Source organism: Alligator mississippiensis, chromosome 14 (assembly GCF_030867095.1).
Source record: "Alligator mississippiensis isolate rAllMis1 chromosome 14, rAllMis1, whole genome shotgun sequence".
In the NCBI taxonomy this organism is placed as follows: Eukaryota; Metazoa; Chordata; order Crocodylia; family Alligatoridae; genus Alligator; species Alligator mississippiensis.
In genome coordinates, this window is record NC_081837.1 from 2,001,250 (window position 1) to 2,019,290 (window position 18,041).

At 49.7% G+C, this 18,041-nt stretch overlaps 1 protein-coding gene across 6 annotated transcripts in view; it reads left to right on the forward strand.

Moving 5' to 3' along the window:
• The window catches only part of SPECC1 (sperm antigen with calponin homology and coiled-coil domains 1), a 113,867-nt gene that overhangs the window by 58,393 nt on the left and 37,433 nt on the right, over nt 1-18,041 (forward strand). For 5 of the 6 annotated variants that reach the window (XM_019491895.2, XM_059717489.1, XM_019491892.2 and 2 more), the window contains 6 exons: nt 578-2,151; nt 4,138-4,345; nt 5,193-5,266; nt 6,467-6,645; nt 15,952-16,097; nt 16,390-16,490. In XM_019491895.2, the coding sequence (XP_019347440.1) occupies nt 578-2,151; nt 4,138-4,345; nt 5,193-5,266; nt 6,467-6,645; nt 15,952-16,097; nt 16,390-16,490 (2,282 nt within the window). Of the gene's footprint in view, nt 1-577; nt 2,152-4,137; nt 4,346-5,192; nt 5,267-6,466; nt 6,646-11,463; nt 12,739-15,951; nt 16,098-16,389; nt 16,491-18,041 lie in introns of those variants that run through there. The other variant, XM_019491897.2, reaches the window with a different exon arrangement.

Here is an 18,041-nt window from a genome sequence, read left to right on the forward strand (position 1 = left end):
TTTGAACAAAAACCTGTCCCTGCCCATTATCCATCTCTACCTGTTCATTTTCAGTTAATTTTCTTTCTCGTTAAAACTCTCCAGTAGTGATTAAAATGCAAATATGCTAATTTTGTACGCGCTGTTAAAACCCATTTTGATAATCAAAGCCAACAGCTTGTCCTTGGTTAGTGGGCTTTCTTTTAGGAACCGTTAGTCGGTTTTTAATTAAGCATCTCAATGCAATTAGCATAACGTAATTAAAATAATCAAAGACTCCATTGTTTTTGTCATATAATTAATATCATGGCATTTGGGGTTGCACTTTAAAAATGCTGTAGATTATGCTTCCCATTGCGCAACAGGCTAGGCTGGTAGGCTCTTCTTCTTTCTGGGGGAAGGGAGGAATACCGAATAAGTACAAGTGTCTGTCGAGTAGAAATCCAGATCTTTGGCCAGGTGTGAAGCTATTCAGACACCCAGGTGTTTTCTCCTGCTGGCTCTCGGCCATAGCTCGGTTGTTGTGGATCACGTAGATGTTGACTTGTCTGGCATATGAGTTAATTTGTCTCCTCTCTTCTGTCTTTGTTGCTTCAAGGAGCTGTTTCATCAGCCAAGCGCACAGGGATTCCAGCTCCTCGGGAAACCCCATCCACCGTCTCCAGAGAGAGAGCAGTGTTGCGTGGACCAGCTAACACTCGGAAAACTCAGCCCAGCCCGACTTCCAGCGGCACGCCTACGCCTACCAAACACCTGCGCCCCTCGGCCAAGTCCAAGCAAGACAATGAAACCGGGGAGAAGGCCGTTCTGGAGTCCCAGGTTAAGGAGCTCCTGGCAGAAGCAAAGACGAAAGACTCGGAGATTACCAAACTCCGGAGCGAGCTGAAGAAATGCAAGGACAAAGGCTCACCTAACACCGAAGGGATCAATGCGTTAGATCAAAACTTAGACGCGTCGCCACTGTCACCTGGTGACATGGACCCGCTAATACAGACTCTTCAGGAAAAAAACAGGACTTTTCAAAAAGAGCTTGCTAGCCTGGGGGAAGAAAACCGCGTTCTGAAAGAGAAGCTGCTTTACCTGGAGAACTCCCCTCTCTCGGACACGACGGTGAGCAGCGGAGGTGACAGCAGTCTCCCAACCCCGACCACCCAAGAGTCGAGTTTTGGAAGCCCAACAAAAAGCCTAGTAAGAAGTGCACCGGATGAGGCCAGGCATCGTGCAAACGGAGGAGCTTTACGCAACTCGGGGTCTTCTAGCAGTGACGTGACCAAAGCCTCCTTGTCGCCCGATGCATCTGATTTTGAACATATAGCAGACGTACCCTCTAGGCCAGTGTCCTCAAACAGCAACCCCTTCAAGGGTTCCAGGTGCTCCACCTCAGGGAGTTCTCCGAATAACGTCAGCGACCTTTCCGTGGCTTCGCTGACCGAGAGGATACAGAAAATGGAAGAGAACCATCACAGCACCGCAGAAGAGCTGCAAGCCACGTTGCAAGAGCTGTCCGACCAGCAGCAAATGGTGCAGGAGCTGACGGCAGAAAACGAGAAGCTGGTGGAAGAGAAGGCTCTCCTGGAGAACTCCTTCCACCAGCACAGAGAGAGAACAGAGCAGCTGAGTCAGGAAAACGAAAAGCTCGTGTCTCTCCTCCAAGAGCGAACCAAGAACGAAGAAACCAAAGCGCAGGAGGGGAAGGTCCTGGAGCTGGAGCAGAAATGCACCGAGCTGCTCGAGAAAGCACAGTTTGAACGAGAGAAGCTGCTCAACATCCAGCAACAGTTAACCGGTAGCTTGCGGAGCTTAGAACGAGAACACCAAGATGCCCAGGAGGCGATCAAGGGCCTGGGAGAGGAAAACGAGAAGCTGGGTAGGCTTCTCGAAACAGAACGGCAGAGCAACAGCACGGTGACGAAGACTCTGGAGGACTGTAAAATCGCCTTAGAAGGCCTGAAGATTGAGAACGGGTCCCTCAAAACTCAGCTAGAGAGCGAGAAGCAGAAGGCTGCGGAGATGAGCGCGGTAGGATGCACTACTGACAACTCGGAGGTGCAGGAGATGTTGAAAGTGGCCCATGCAGAGAAGGATCAGTTGGAGCTGGCTTGCACCGAGCTCAAGCAAGAACTGTTGAAGGCAAGCAGCGAGGTGAAACAGGCCCAGGGGCTGCTGGCCAAGGTAAGGCAAGAAGAGCACTACACTTTTACACTGCCTGCCCTCCTTTCGGGCACCAAACACCAGTACTAAAGTAGAGGTGAATGAATAATCTCTAGTGAGCGATCAAGTCTATGAACTTTGCCTTCTTTTCTGGTGACAAATGATCTGCAGATGATTTTAGGGGCTTTAAAAACGTATTGCCTATTCAGAATTTGCCAGCTGAATGATCCCTCCTCGCTAGGTTGTTTGTGAGCAATTCATGGTATTCAAGATTTGGTATTTGAGAGATGTGACTTAGTTTTGATGGCACGCACAGATCACATGATATTGCTTATTCAGAAAACAGAAACATGTATAAACTCCTAGAATAGTTTTTGACATAAATAGTTGTTTTTACAGATACAACATTTTCTTTCTGTAGTATCTGGCTTAAAATTCACTGTTTTCACATCGATTCCTGCTAGCAAATGCATTTACGAGAATAGTCAGGGAAAGAGGAAACGCTCGAAGTGAATTAAATGTTTCGTTGAAGAAACGTATTTGAAAATGTTTTTGCTATTTAACCCAGCTCTGTAATCAAGGCAAACCCGATTGCTGAGGGCTAGTGAAGGACAAATGTTAAGTTCGGGATAACTGGTGGAGACAGCTGGTTTATCAAATCATGAATTTCCTGACTGCAGATCCCACAAATGTCACTACGCATGAGAATGAAATGGCCGGATGCCTTTGAGTCAGTTGACTTCATGGTGCAGGGTCAAGCCCAAAACGAGATGTTTTGTAAAAGTAAGAATGTGCCAGTCGCCTAGCATCTTAATTAAATTCATGGGAGGAAGTATCGCATAGCACACTGGCAAACCTACAGGCTTCTGGTTGGAGTTATTTGAGGCCTAAATCCTGTCTGGCAGGAGAATGGACTCGTTGGCTTGCTCGGTTGCTTGCTTCTTAAATGACATTTGTCTTACTTACGGGCTGACTAGTTTCACTTGCTGATATCGCTGCATCCAAGACAGCATGCCGCTGCCTCTTTTCATGAGTTTTGTCCTCCTCGCTCGTAGCTTTCCCTGTGCTCGCAGCCCCCGGCAGTCTGCTGTCATCAATGGTGCCATTATCTGGACCCAGGTGTTGAGAACGGAGCTGCTCGGCGGGTTGTCACCGAGCAAGCGTAGCTACAATGCATGATAGCGATTAACATCCTGCACTGCCGGGAGAGCAGCAAACGGCATCTAAGGCAGTTCCTGGCTGGGGGGGGGGCATCGTGGGAACATCCATAGAGTTGGCTAGTTGCAGAGGAAGAGAGCGGTGCCAAAAAGCACCTCCTGCCTGGGGTGATTTAGGAAGTCCAGATGTCCATTCAGCCTGCATAGGTGACCACAGCAAGTGGGGAGGCTCCCGGGGGCTTTGGACGTCTCACTGGGGCTGATCTGTATGAAGAATAAATGTAAAACCTGTCCAGTGCTTGGACTCGGCCCTAAACGTTTATTGCTGGGTTTTGAAACCACTGATTCCCTCCCGTGGAGTTAGGTTGTTTCGTGTTGCTGCACCTTTGTGCCACCCAAACAAGACCGCAGGCTCCTGACGGCTTTTCTGCAGCCAGGCCCTGCCCACGCTGCTCACTGAACGGGCAGCACCTGCCTTGCTTTTGCATAATCCACTTTTCCACGTGGCGAGAGTCTCTCACTTCCACGGTCCATGGATGTGTGCTCTTGATGCCCATGCCTAGGGGCAGCCCACAGGACCGTGTGCCTTCACCCCTTCAGTAACTCCACATAGAGATCGATTTTGATGATCTAGAGCGGCAGCAGGGAAATGTTAATCTGCATAAAACAGCTTTCTTTTAGGCTCCAGTTTTTCTCCACCACTCTCCTGATGTGCGATTCATCGGTGGGGCTGTGGGTTTGCAGCTTTCAGGAGAGAGCATTGCTCTAGCAGGCCGCGTCTGCCGTGGTGCAGAGTGATTTCATTTAAGAAACAAGGGTGGGCTTTGCAGCTTGCTTTCATTCCTTCCAGGTGGAGACAGAGTACAGTCAGCTGAAGGAGCTGTGTGACCGGCAGGCCGAGCAGCTCACCAGAACCAGCCAGAAGCTGCAAGAGAAAACCTTGGAGTACGATGCCGAGATCAAGAACCTGAAGGAGACCATCTTTGATTTGGAGGACCAGGTGGAGCAGCACCGTGCCATCAAGCTACACAACAACCAGCTCATCAACGACCTGGAGAGTAGGTGGAGCAGACGCGGAGCTCAGGCAAATGTGTGCAGGGGGAAGGGCTCAGACGCAGCCTGCAGGAATAACTGAGTTGGGGGATTTTCATGTCGGTAACCTCCAGCTGAAAGGAGGATCGCCCAGCCCCAGATGCTGCATTTGAAACTGGGCATGCTGGCCTCCTTTGTAGAGCACTTGTGAGACTTACTGATGAAAAGCACTTATTAGTTAGCGGCTATTATTAATTTTCAAGGTGCGGGAATGGGAAAGTGCCACCTGGTGGCCTGAGCCTGTTTCTCCTGCCAGTCTTATACGGCTGCTGGGTTGCTGGGCCGGGACATGGGCAATAAGCAAGGGGTTTTTGGCAACATCACTTATTACCTGTTTCAAACTGTATACGGTCGGTTCAGTAAAAGAAGTCCCCCAAAACCCTTTGCTTCTTGCAGTGCTTTATGGAAAACCGAAAGTACCCAGTGGATACATACTGTGCATTTGATCCTAGTAATTCCCGTGTCTCGGACGATGTCCAGGAGCTGGCCGTTCATTTCCAATTCACTGTTGATCCTGTCCCTGGTATACTTAACAGCTGGACACAGCGAGTTTTATTCAGTTTAATACTCCGGTTCTGTTACTGCAAACGTAACCTAGAATGCCGCTTCGCCCTTTTCCTAGGCTCCTAGACAAAGCCTTGGCTGGGATGATGGAGTTGGGGCTGGTCCTGGTTGGAGCAGGGGGTTGGACTGGATGTGACCTCCTGAGCTCCCTTCCGTTGTCTATGATCCTGTGATCAATGATTGCTCCATCATTGTCTATAATTCTGTGATCATCCCGCTCATCATATTTTCCCTCCGGACTATTCCCAGGTAAAGTGATGAAACTGGAAGATCAAAAGCTGGATCAGGAGAAGCAGCTGAAGGCTCTGACCAAACAGATGAAGGTGAGGCTCATGCTCCTCAACCGGGTGAAGGCACCGGCTGCGCTTTCCCTGGAAGGCTAGCTTTGCCAGAGGCACCGCATGCTGCTTCAAGAGTCTCATTTGCAGGCTATCGAAACACCTAAACACACCTGTCCACCCCATTTTCACCCTCCTGTTCGGTTCCAGCTGAGTTTGACCCATTCTTTGGCTAAAGGGGGAAAACACGGTAGAGACTGGTCTAGTCGCTTTGTTACCATTTGGCTGCATAGCTTCTGTCAGTACGCTTGTTAAGAGGTGGCAGGCTCTTATCAGATGCCATCGCCCTCTGACAAGCACCGAATAACACACCCAAGTTCGTATCTGACCGGGTCCAGCACTGCCAGGTACAGGCGCCTGTGCCAGCACCAAGGAATCGACCTATTACTTTGGCATCTCAAAAGCATTCCTTTACAAACAAGTAAGAATAATCGTTATCACTTGGCATATTGCCTTTCACACGCAGAAGATAATAACACAAGAGTTCTTCAATAACAGATCACTGACCATCATGGCAAGCAAAGCCCCTTTGCAGTTGGTGATAGAGTAAGCCTGCTAAAGTTCGCTGCGGGCCTAAAGATAACGTGGCTTTGTGTCTGTGCTCCGAAAAAGCCCATGTGCACACAGCCTCCGGCGTCAGTAAGAGATCTGTGTGCTGACATGGCCCTTAATCTCCAGAAGCAACTCCTGGGATAAATATATTCACAAAGTACTACATTCCCATAAAAAAATATGCTAGTGCCCATAAATATGTCCATACCGGGGTCCAGAATTGCCAGCATCGCCTGGTTCCTGTGTGTCAGAGCCCATCTTGTCCCCAAAAGGGGGAGCAAGTAAGGGAGTGTTTGAAGGAGTTGAGGAATAGCACGGGTGGCCCTTTCATTTGCAGCCACTGTCTTAAAAGGTCCAGAGGCCTGGTGGTGCTTTCCCCACTTTGTAACACCTGCTGCTATGTAGCTGTTGATGTGAAACAGATGCGCTCCGCTCCCCCTCGCTTCCCGTCTTGGCCATCCCGTCACACCTTTATCGAGTGCCAAGCACCTAAAACAGGCTTAGGACTGTTCTGAGGCTTTTCACAGCCTTCATGAGTGATTACTGATGAAGGAATCAATCACATGTAATGCACCCAACTCCAGTGGGTCCATCCACTCTGATGCTCAGCTTCGGTGTATGTGCCACATTTAGGAGGATGCCGAGGAGTGGAGGCGTTTTCAAGCCGATCTGCAGACTGCGGTGGTGGTGGCCAACGACATCAAGTGCGAGGCCCAGCAGGAGCTGCGTGTGGTGAAGAGGAAGCTCCAGGAGGAAGAGGAGAAGAGTGCCAGGCTGCAGAAGGAGCTGGACGACGTGAAGGGCAGCAGCAGGTTGGTCACTCGCAGGGATCAGGTCCTTCATCTCCGTGACTGCAAATGTGCATGTAGACAGTGCTTTGCCTCTAACCATACTTTGGCCTGGACGTGCATGCTGTCTGTTTTCAATCCCTCTAGCAGGTTTTGTCGTCTTTTATTCTAAGATGTGTCTGGTTTTGTCTTTCTTAGGTCCTGTCCAGCTTTGCTAATAGGGCCTTGGGTGCAAGCTGTAGTCGACATGACAGGCAGCTCTAGGCTTTGCCCAGTGTAGCACTTAGTGTGGATGGGTCTAATCTTAACACTGTTGTGTATAGGCAGCCAGGTAGCTGAACATATTTGATAGGGTTCTCTGAAAATTCATTGCTTTTTTTGGTGCTGAGAAGAGAGGTTGCACCATTTTAGACTAAAATGGGGACTCCTGCAGTGGCTCTGTGAATGTGGTATGTGCTGACTGAATGATCAGTGTGAATTTTAGGAAATCTTCACTTGAGGCAGCCCGGCCCTCATGGGAGATCCCCGTGTCTCTAGCTCAGCCAAGCGGTCCAAGTTTGGTCCCTCAGTCAGTGTTAACGTTTCATGCAGGCGTCATTTTGTCTTGCAGCAAGAGAGCGCTTTACCCAAGACTTTACCTAACACACAAGCTTCAAACAATATTCATAAGAGAGATGTCACAGGCTGTGTGAGAAATGTATGTTGTGCTCTTTTGGTGGAAAGAGCTTCTTTACCAATACGGGAATACGGGACAGCTCTGAGTTAAGCGGAGTTGGAGTCAAAGGAGGGGACGCTATATCAGGGCCTTTGCACAACATGAACCGTGTTGTCTAGAGGCATGGGAAACAGATGCATCGAGAAGGGGCTGTGCCCCTCTAGAGAGGAGCAGGGTCATGCAGTATATTTCTAGCTCAGTGACACAGCCAGATCAGAGCTCCAGAGCCTTAATTTTCTATTGAGCAGTGTGAAGAGAGCTGCACATCGAAGCGACAGAAACAGTGGCACCACTTACCTGAAACATGCCAGGTTTTCTGTGCTTCTCTGGACCTGCTTGCTCATTCCCACCCGGTAGGCCCGTAGAAGATGAATGTGGCAGCCGCTGGCCATTCCTTTCTGGGGACAAATGGCAAAGCTTGTGCTGCCTGTGGTTTTTTACTGCTTGCTGTCTGCAGGGCCCATACATAAGCTGGGAGACTATGAATAGAGTGCAACTGGTAAGGGATCAGGTAGAGTGAATCACAACTCCTGGCTTAGATGGGCAGAAGTGCTTGCTAAAAGAATACAAGTGTGTGTGTGTTAAGATCCAAGTTCAGTATCAGGGTCCCCAGGCTGTGCAGAGTGAAAAGCTACCAGCGAGTATATCTTGACTTGGAAGAAGAGGATGAAAATCATCTCACCAGCCAGGACTCAGATTCAGAGTCTCTGCTGCTGTTAACGATATCACAGATGCTTGGAGCAGGGCAAGGGAAACAGCTTCTTGTTCTGCTTTAGACATTAGCCCAAGTGCAACAGTAAGATTCAAAGCAGCTCTTAAGCAGACCCTCTTTCAGTTCCCTTTGACAGAAAAATACTTCAAGCACAAATGATGTTTAACAAATTTTAAGGGAGGCTGGGGAAAGCCTCTTGATTTCAGAGCTGGGTTGGTTTTCCTAAGACTAAGGAACGTAACCGTGCTATCACAGCTCTCAGGGTAAAGCATTCATTCTAGTCACCTGCCTAATTCTGAGAAAGTTTGGGGAGGTGCTGGCCCCTGACGGGGTACATAGAAAGCCTCAGTTGAGCATACTCTAGTTATAAAAGCAGAGTATATCATTCATATGTGCGAACGGTTCCAGAAGGGGCTGTTCAGACAGACTACCTTTCCTGCCCTGGTAATAAGAGGAGCTTCCAGCCAAGGCAGGGAAGGAAATTCAAGTCTAATCCAATTCCCCAAACGATATGCTTTTAATTAAGAAGTCAATTCCGGCGTGTGTTTATATCTGTCTGTCTCTGTTTTGCTTGCCTATCTGTCAAGCTTCCTTGTTGTATTACTTTGGACATGGAACCAGAAATGTGATCTCAAGTAGGCAACATAAATTCTTCGTGAAGGGAAGGTGCTGAGCTGAGTTTCCGCATCGGCCCCACGTTTTCGGTAAGAGACTTGACGGGGATCACACGCCGCCTGCGGAGAAGTCGCTCGAGGTGCAGTTGCAATGCAGAGGGGCGCACAGGAGACAGAAAGCAGTATAAATCCGAGTCTAGAACAGCCGACTGCCCAGTGCTGGGCAATGGCACTTGAAAACTCCTACTGACTTTTTGTTCGGCAAATCCCTGAAGCCCCCAAAGCTAGTGCTGGTAACCAGTGCCACACGCCCATCTCCCCTCCCATTTCTGAGGCCACTATCCTACCCAGGTCCTCATCCTCTTTCATTCGACAAGTCTCGGGGCAACACTTGATCTCAGTGCAGGCAGAGTCTGCAATGCTACTGCTCGGAGCCAACACTGAAGTCTTGTCGATGCACTGGCTTTTGCCACAGACTGGGCCCTGGCAGAAACCTTCTGTAGCACAAACCAGATCTCTAAAACAGCCCTCCTGTTTGCTAATGCTGAGCAGCTGTGCATTCAGCAAGACATCAGACAATCCCCGGTGAAAGTTTCCTGTCTGATTTTGTTTTTCATTAAGCTGCATGGGGGAATGCACCTTCCAAAGAGTTTGCTGCTCAGAGGGGTTGGGGTTTTTTGGCAATAGCTCAGCCATCTCTCGAGGCTCTTTGGAACCCCTATCATAAATTGATCTTGAAGCCAATTTACCTCCCAAGAGATCCTGCCTTTTAGCGTTGGCTTGTGGCTGCCCGAGTTCCTGTCTCCAGCTAAGTTTGGTTTCACCGTTACGTCCTTCTAATCAGAGAAAAAGTCATTTTTGGTTCAGGAACAGCCAAAGAACTTGCAGAAAATGCCCTGATGAGGTCATCAAAGCTCATCGGAATGAAGGTAAGAGCCTCTCAAAGACACCTTTAACATGGATTAACTGTCTAATTCTGTGACTAAGAATGTCGGGGGGCGGGGGGATAAAAGATGAGGCAAAGAAGCGAGACGGGGAATGGAGGAGTTACTTCAATCCAGAATTAGTGTTAGCACGTGCCCCAACATCAGTCCAAGTGAAAGGTATAGGCCAGCACCCCTGCGTGTTTGCAACGGAGCTTTTTACAATGCCTTGCACCAGATTCATAGTTGTTTTCTGACGTAAAAAGCAGAAACTCTGCAATCTGCTGTTGCACAAAGCGCATTCACGTAGGTGGTGATCGTTGTAGTCTCATCCCCCAGAACACAGGCCTGAAGGTAGCTGCTTTATGACCATAAATATCAGTGCTGGAAAAGCCATCGGAGATTGGGTCCAGTGCACTGCCAAAGGAAGCAAGTGTCCGCAGGACATGCATACGCCCGGTTGACTTACACACGCACTGACGCTCTGGCGTTGTCTTTCTCTGACCCTTGCGCTTCCTCGTTAAGGTGGTGAGGTTGTTCTGCCATCCCCCATGCACTGCTACACATGCCATGGGATGCTAATGCTATGAACTGCAAGTCAAACCCAGGCTGGAAACAGTTGGGCCAGGACGTTATCCTGAAGACCCACTTCCTAGAACAGAAGAGAACGTGCGATTGCTCAAAGGGAGGGCATTAAAGAAGGACTCTCCCCTATCCCACTAATTTGCTTCCACCCTTCCTCCTGTAGCCACGTCTCCAACGCCGCAGCATGGCAGTGTTACATGCTCTCTCTCCTGGAATTAAACTCGTATTATCTGTGTATTAAACCCTAATGTCAGTCTGTATGTGCTGATGTGCTGCTCCTTTGTGCCTGTGTTTTTGCAGCTGTTCTGTCTTAAGAGGTTCGATCAGTTCACGTTGTTCTCTCTTAAAATGAGAAAACCGGGGCTTCAGACAGGAGCCTGGTTGAGTTGTGGTTTGCTATCCTGAGCCACTCTGCAGGGTTTGGGGGCCACGTTAAGATTATCCCAGCCCTTTTGGTGTAGGAAACCAGAAACGGGAGCCCTGGCTGGAGCAGACAGATTCTCGCTGTACTTCCTGAGTAGGTTCTGCTGCCCGGGAGGAAGAGAGCCAGGAAAATGCTCACAAATGCCCTTTAAAAATATCCCTTCCCATCCAAGAGACATGTTTCCCTTGTCATTCAGATCGTGACTTGCTAATGGTGGCCCACTGATCTGCTTGCCTCTGTGCGACAGCAAGACAGAGCGACTGCAAGAAGTCTGCGGGACCATCCCAGTCCCAGAACGTCACCCCAACCCCTGATCAGTATAAATGGGGAGATGTGAGCCTAATTGACCTTCCACCTTAATGAATAAGGATGCTTAGATATAGGAAAAGAAGAAATAAATGAGCTCCCAATATCCTTTCAGCTTTGATTTGAGACCTTTCTGGCCTTCTAACCACCCGCCAGGTCAGTGGTAGTCCAAGCAGTGTGTGCCCAGGTGCCAGTGGATGACAGTATTGCTTCCCCCTCTGTATTGTTCACCACTTGCAGCCCACCCCAAGGGCATCATCCCTGGGGAATTTGGACAATGCATTGTATTTTCCCTTCCCCTCCATCCTCTGTGCACTGAAGAAGACTGGGTGAGGGGCAGGGGAAATGCAATGTAGCGTGCCTGGCTGAGACGCAGTCTCTTGGATGCTCTCTGGCCCCTTTATCTCCCCTCAGGAGGAAAAAGCAAGTTGCTCGAATTGTGACCAGTGCTCTGCTGCCCCTATGTTTAGGGGGGAAATGGGAATTATTCTAAAACACTGATGATTGCACTGCTGAGCTTTGTTTTATATAACTTGTTTTATAATTTGTCTTTGTTTCCATAGGTGCCTGATCTCTGCCAGTTAGCACAGCCCTGGCATGCTGCAAAGCCAGGCCTGGGGGACTCCTCAGACAGTATCTGCAACCCAAAAAAAGGAAGTTTCAGCTGGAGAAAGCACCTCAGATTATCATTGCCCTGCAAAAGTCCAGTGCATCCCAAAGTGTGAATGCTGTTCAGACCCACCTTCTCCCCTGCGCAGGAGCTTGATCCTTTGCTTTCAACAGGCTTCTGTCTCCTGAGGATGGTTTGAGGTGGAAACCCTTTTGAACCTATTTTAAAACAATGACAAAGGTATCTTAGAAACCCAAGCCTTGGGACTGAACTGCCTGTTGACTCTGGGGGATGGCGGTTTCTCTCAGGTGGAAATCTGAGCTTACCATTTTTTTTTTAGTTAAAAAAAGAAAAGTGTTTCTGTGTGTGTGTCTCATCTGTAATATTCTGTGCACGCACATGTTATGTACTCGATATATAACATGGTTTACGTATATTTTCTAATGGCTCTAGGGTTTTGCAGGTGGGTATGACAAAGAAGTGCCGATCACCTATGGAGACTAGGTTACTGGCCTCCGAGAGGAAAAGCCCCGCGGGGAGGTGAAGTGTTTCTTTGGTTGCCTGGGTGTTTCGGAGGCTTTGGAGGCAGCGGTGACAACGGACTTGCCACTAGGTGGTAGCATCTGACTCAAAGTGCATTTGAGGTTTGGGCATTTCTGGCTGTGGACTTCTACTCAGAAGGAAGCATCCCTGAGGTCCAGACAAGCTGTTTCTCCTGCCTAGGTGGATGGCAGACACTCTGAGCGATCAGGAGGAAAAGCAAGAAATGCATCAAGCCCTCGGGACAAGAATAACCCTCCCCTGAAAGAGCCTTGTTCTCATCCCCTTAACTCAGGTGACGTATACAGTCAGGGAAGATTAGCCATTTCGGTACCTGAGAGGTGAAGATACCAGGAGAGCTTTACTAGACACCAAGGAGGATCAGAGAAGTCACCTTCTCCGTCATGAGATGGGTGGGATTCGTTCCCTCGTGGGCCTGGGACCCCATGATTTGGGCCCGCGGTGCCCACTCCTCCTTCAGGACAAGAAGACGTAGCGGGAGCCTGGCCTCAGGGCAAGATATTGTAGGGAAGCGCTAAGCACCAGCGTGACTTTGGCATGCTCTCTGTGCCATGTTACATGCGTGTATGTGCACTCGTGCTGCCTCTCTACCATCTGTGCTGGCAATTGTTGAATGTTTTTATATGTTGAAAAGTGCATTGAAGTGCAAAATAAATACGTAACTGTGTGGCAGTGTCTGCTGCTTGCTCTTGGCCTCTCTTCTGTTCTGTGTATCAGCCGCTGTGTGCATCTCTTCTTTGTCTCCCCTGGCAGTCGGGAGGATTCCCAAGCTGCTTTGTGATGATGGCAGTGTCAGGAAGTGCAGCCAAGCAAACCACCAGCTCTTCTAGAGGGCACAAGAACAAGTTGCAGACAACGTTGCTCGTAGGAGCGGGTCAGAGCGTTACAAACAGCCCCCCTCTACCCTCCCATCATCTGCTCTTCTTAGCCCCATAACAAACGCATTAAGCACCCTGAGGTTTGCACCTTGTTGACTCACTATTATTCATGTAATCCAGACCTGAAGAACAAACACAGTGACCAGCTGCTGGCATTAGAGGAAAGCTCATTGCCTCAACTCTCTCACTCTCCTGGGGATCAAGTGAATGATGATGGTATGTAAAACCTCTCTCAGTTCCCCTGCGGCTGAAGTGCTTTGGCTTCCTCTTGAAGCTGCTCCGCTGCAGCTAGCGGCACTTGCTGCCTCGAGCTGCGTGTAGCATTCATCCGTGTTTGAAGCAAAGCATGTGGCCATAAATGACTGTTTTGTACTGGTTCTGCCCTTTCTGTAGGAAGGCTTCATTAAGAAGACCCAGGATATCCCCATAGTCTTTGCCAAACCTAGATTGTGCACTGGGAAAAGTTGTTTTTGGTCTTCAGCTCCGGCTTGGCACTAATCTTGCTGGGTCATGTTCTCATGCCATCTTTCTGAATTCTTTCCTCTTGCAAGATGTATTTCTGCCGCCTTAAATTTTGAAAGCGTGCTGGAAAGCCGGGTCCCCAGTAACATCCAACCTTTACTCTTTTATATAAAGGTTTTGCTCGTGTTTTGAGTGAAGGGCTTAGCACTGAGGCACACAAATCTCATGTTCCCCATTACATCTTGGATTGGCTGGTGGGACGTGCATTGAAGCCAAGCCCAGATGCCTGAGCACTGCTCCACGTGGCTTCAGTCTAGAGATTTCCACTCGGGAAGACCTCTGTGTTGTGAAACGCTTGAGTTTAATAGCTTCAGGTTATGCGTATCTCCGAGTCCGTGGCATCCACCCACAGCTCACGGTGTGCATCTCACCACGGACAAAACCTAGGACTGGCTTCCAGAGCTGGGCCGGGACGTTGATCTATCAAGGCAAAACCTCAGCTTGGCTTTGCCCCCAAGCTGTTGCAGTTTTTTCAGGTCTGTGGGCACTCGCCAGCCTTTCGGACTCCGGTTATGTGCCGTGCACTTCACGCTCGCTCTGCCTTGGAGACCGCACAGCCCTTCTGCACGGCAGTCTCCCTTAAAGAAGTAAAGTAAAGGGCAATGCGTTGACGTGGCCAGCTGGGCATCCTGAGATGCAGCTGCATCTCAGCAGAGGCTGGCCTCCTCTGGGCCTTCGTGCTGCCTTACAAATAAAGCTCAGACGCTGCTGCCTCTTAACAAGCTGCTCATGTTTTGTGAAGCCGTGCGGGGCAAAGGAGGTGGGAGGAAGGGGATTTAAGGCTACCCGTCAAAACCGGGATGGTATCCCTCAGACCTTGGCATATCTCACCCACTGTTTCCTTCTCTCCTTACTGGCGTAGCCGGAGAACGGGACTGAAATGGATTTTTCTCGAGCCATCTGCATCCGGAGCCCCGCGGCACGCAGGAGCCTGGATGAATTAGCAAAGAAGTGCCCAGTGTGTGCTTAGACAGCACCTCCTTGAGCGCTGCCAGGAACACCAGCATGAGTCATTCTTCTCCGTCGCACTCGCGGCACCTCCGGCCCTCTTGCATTTTGTAGCCTCCCGGTGATGCCAAAAGGGAGATAAAATTAAAGCGCCTCTAACTGCTATTTTTAGCCCAGCAGGAGTCATGCAGCCCCGTGGGCACTTTGAGGAAGGGCTTCTTTCACCGCTCCACTCGCAGTTCGTTTCTGCCTGTTGACTTCTTTTTGCGCGCGTCTCACCTATTCGTGGGGGGAGCTGTGGATCAGTCCACGTAGCTTCAGCCGCTGGCAACCCCTGAACATAATGTAATACAGGCTTGGTTTGTAACGGATCGGTCTCGGCCACCTAACTCGAGTTTTTCTAGACCCAGCTTCTAGTTGACTGAGGTCCCGAGGGCTCTCGGGAAAGTATACTCAGCTGCTGGGTAAGCAGGATATTTAATATGAATTTATTAATCTGTGTCTAGGTTTTACGATCTTCTAGCCTGACCAGCATGACGCAGAGCAAGGACTTCCCTGACTTTGTCCCTGCCCTGGGTGCGCTTGCCGTGCTTGACCTAGTGTGCGTGTTGCAGAAAGACAGGCAGTTTTGAATTAAAAATGTTCAGTAATGAATCAACCACAGCTGAACAGTTTAATTAGCCCCACTGCTAAGAAAACCAAACCCCTGTGCTTTATTTCTAGTTTGAATGTGTCCAGTTTGCTTTCCCACCATGACCCTTGAGATGCCGGTGTCCACTAGCCTGAGGAGACCACTATCGAGGTTCTTTTCCACACAAGGGCTTGTTGGTTGTGAACAAGACATACCTGAACTTCCTCTTGGATAAGCTGAACTGTTGAGCTCTTTATTATATTGTAAGGCAGGTTTTCCAATCTCTTAATCATTCTCCTTACTCTTCTCTGAGCCCTCTCCAATTTACCCGCATCCTTCTTGCATCGTGCACACCAGAGCTGGGCGCAGTATCGACACTGCCAAGCACGGAGGAGACAGTAATGTGGCCAAGGATAACATCAGTGCTTGTGGCCCCTGTGTGGCACTGGGAACGTACGTGCAGCTGATTTATGTCCCATGAACCCCAGGTCTTTTTCAGAACCACTTCTCACCTGAGCCTGGCAAATTCCCAGGCGCCCGGTAGTCGTATCTAGAACGGGAACGGACCAAATAGCGACCCATGGAGCAGGTAACAGGACTTGAGACAGGCAGCGGTGAGCCTGGAGGTGTGAGGACAGGGTTTTGAGAGTCGGGAATCCCGGCTCTGGTGCTAAGCGTGTATTTGGACAGGTCAGGTCTCTTCTCTTTCCCTTGGGTTCCTCACCGATAGGATGGACCGGTGTTTCTGGCCGCACGAGGGATTTATGCCGGGCACGTTGAAGACAAGCAGGCAGAACTCGTGCTCCAGCAGTTACTTTCCTTCCTGCAGAGTGTGAGGATTTTGCACCTCGGCCATGTGCTTCCTGTTGCCTCTGACTTTGTTCTGGTTTCTGCTGTGCAGGCTGACCATGGAGGAGGTGGACTCCACGGAGGCAGACACCACCAACCGCTGGCAAGGAGTCTGCGTGAGCAGGGCGTCCCCCACTCCCCCGGAGTCTGCCGCCACTGTGAAGTCGCTGATCAAGTCCTTTGATTTGGGCTGCTCAGGTACTTGAGTTCAGCACCCGGGGTCGGAGCTGATTTCAGTTTCTCACAGAAGTTACGGACACTTAGGACGTAGCAGCAAACAGCGCGTGCTTATGACATCTGTTGCCTTCATCTAGCGTCCCGATAGCAGTTTTTGGCAGGGCTAGAAGTGCATAGAGGCTGCTGGGTTGCTGCCAGTTGAATACCAGAAAGCCACTGGGTCCTTATTCTGAGAGGAGGGGGAGAAAACGTCATGACCCGTTCTTTCAGATGGATCTGAAAGGTTCCCTTTTGCCTTTTCTTCTCCTTACAGGTAGCGCCGGGCAGAGCATCCCGGTTCACAAAGTCCCGCGGAGCCCTCTGAGTGGGATTCCAGTGAGGACGGCCCCGGCAGCTGCCGTCTCCCCCATGCAGGTACTAGCAGAGCATTCCCTCTCTGCAGCATGGAGCTGGGTAGTCGCAGGGTTTGCTCCAGTTGTGGTCTAGCTTCAGCACGTCGACATGCACATGGCTGCCTCGGCAGGAAGGGGAAGCTCATCTATTTATTTTCTGTGCAACATCAAACGCTGGAGCCCTAACAAAAGGGATCAAAGCGAGCTGGTTTGCGTCCCCAGGCGGAGGGTCCCAGCGGGCGGGGGTGAACTCCTTGCAATCCAGCCCAGAACTTTAATCAGCGTTGACCAGAGAAGTAGGTTTTAATCGTTTAGATTGAGCTGTGATAAGCATTAAACTAAGCCGGGCATTTAGCCTGTGCGTTTGAGAGGGGAAGGGAGAAGAGAGATGACAGATGTGCCTGAGGAGCTATCCTGCAAGTGCCCATCAAGCGAGCAGCTCTTCAGGGCTGATGGATAAGCTGTTATATCTTGCTTTCTTCCCAGAACATGCCTCTTCTGGGACGCGGTGCTTCTGGTCGTCACCGCATCAGGCAGTTAGCATGCTCTGAGTAGCCTTCAGGGCTGTTATGCGATATTTCCAGAAAAAAATGATCTGTGGGAGTGATGGGAAAGCAAACACAGCGATGCTCTCTGACTTTGGTGGTAGCACGCATGCCGTAACATTCCCGGCCCCTATAAAAGCAGCTGGGCCTTTGTGCATCCGTTTGGCCGGTCACTGTTCGAGTCAGAGGGAACATTTCAGAAAGCCATGCTGGGGTCATATGAAGTCTTTATGGAGATTTAATGAGTGCTGATAAGGACCGATTCCAAAACAGTTTCTTTACTGAAAAGCAAATACAAAACAGGAAAAAATTACCTATTCCCTGGAAGCCATCGCCCCATTATTACCAAGCAGTACTAGTTGGTCAGGTTTCCATCGATGGGAAGCAGTAGAATGGCCAGTGGAAATCAGGTGAGTCCTGGTATGTATTTACTCTGCTCTCTCCCCTTAGGGGAGTAGTTGCTGCCCCTCAACTTCCAGGCCCAAGCCTCTGGTGTTTGCTTTAATGCTCTTCACATGACACAGGATCAGATTAACTAAGGCAGGATGCTTGCACAAGGGCAGGTCTCCTTTAAGTACACCCAGAAAGAAATCAAGGTCTGCTTCTCTCACATTATATACAGCTAGTTAGGACGATGGACAGTTTCTCGGGTGATAGTTCTTCCTCATTGCCTGCAATTATTTTCGGGAAGCTGGAGTGCTTATTTGCCTCTATCAAGCCCCGCTGGTGATTATATAAAAGCCAGAAGCAGCTGAGCTGATATTCTAGGTTGACTCACTAGAGATGTGTTCACTGAAAAGCATGGCCCATTGGAAAAAAAGACCATGACAGCTGTGAGACAGGTTGGCAAATGAGCTCAGAGCCCCGACAAAGCAACCCCGAAACAGGCCATTTTTAAAAGCCCCATCCTGCCAGCTGAACTTCACGCCTCATGGGCTAAAACAGGACTTCGAGGTCCGTGCCATTTTCCAGGACTGAGGCCTAAATGCCTGACAGACTTCCTAAAAAAGAAGGCAGAGGATGCCTGT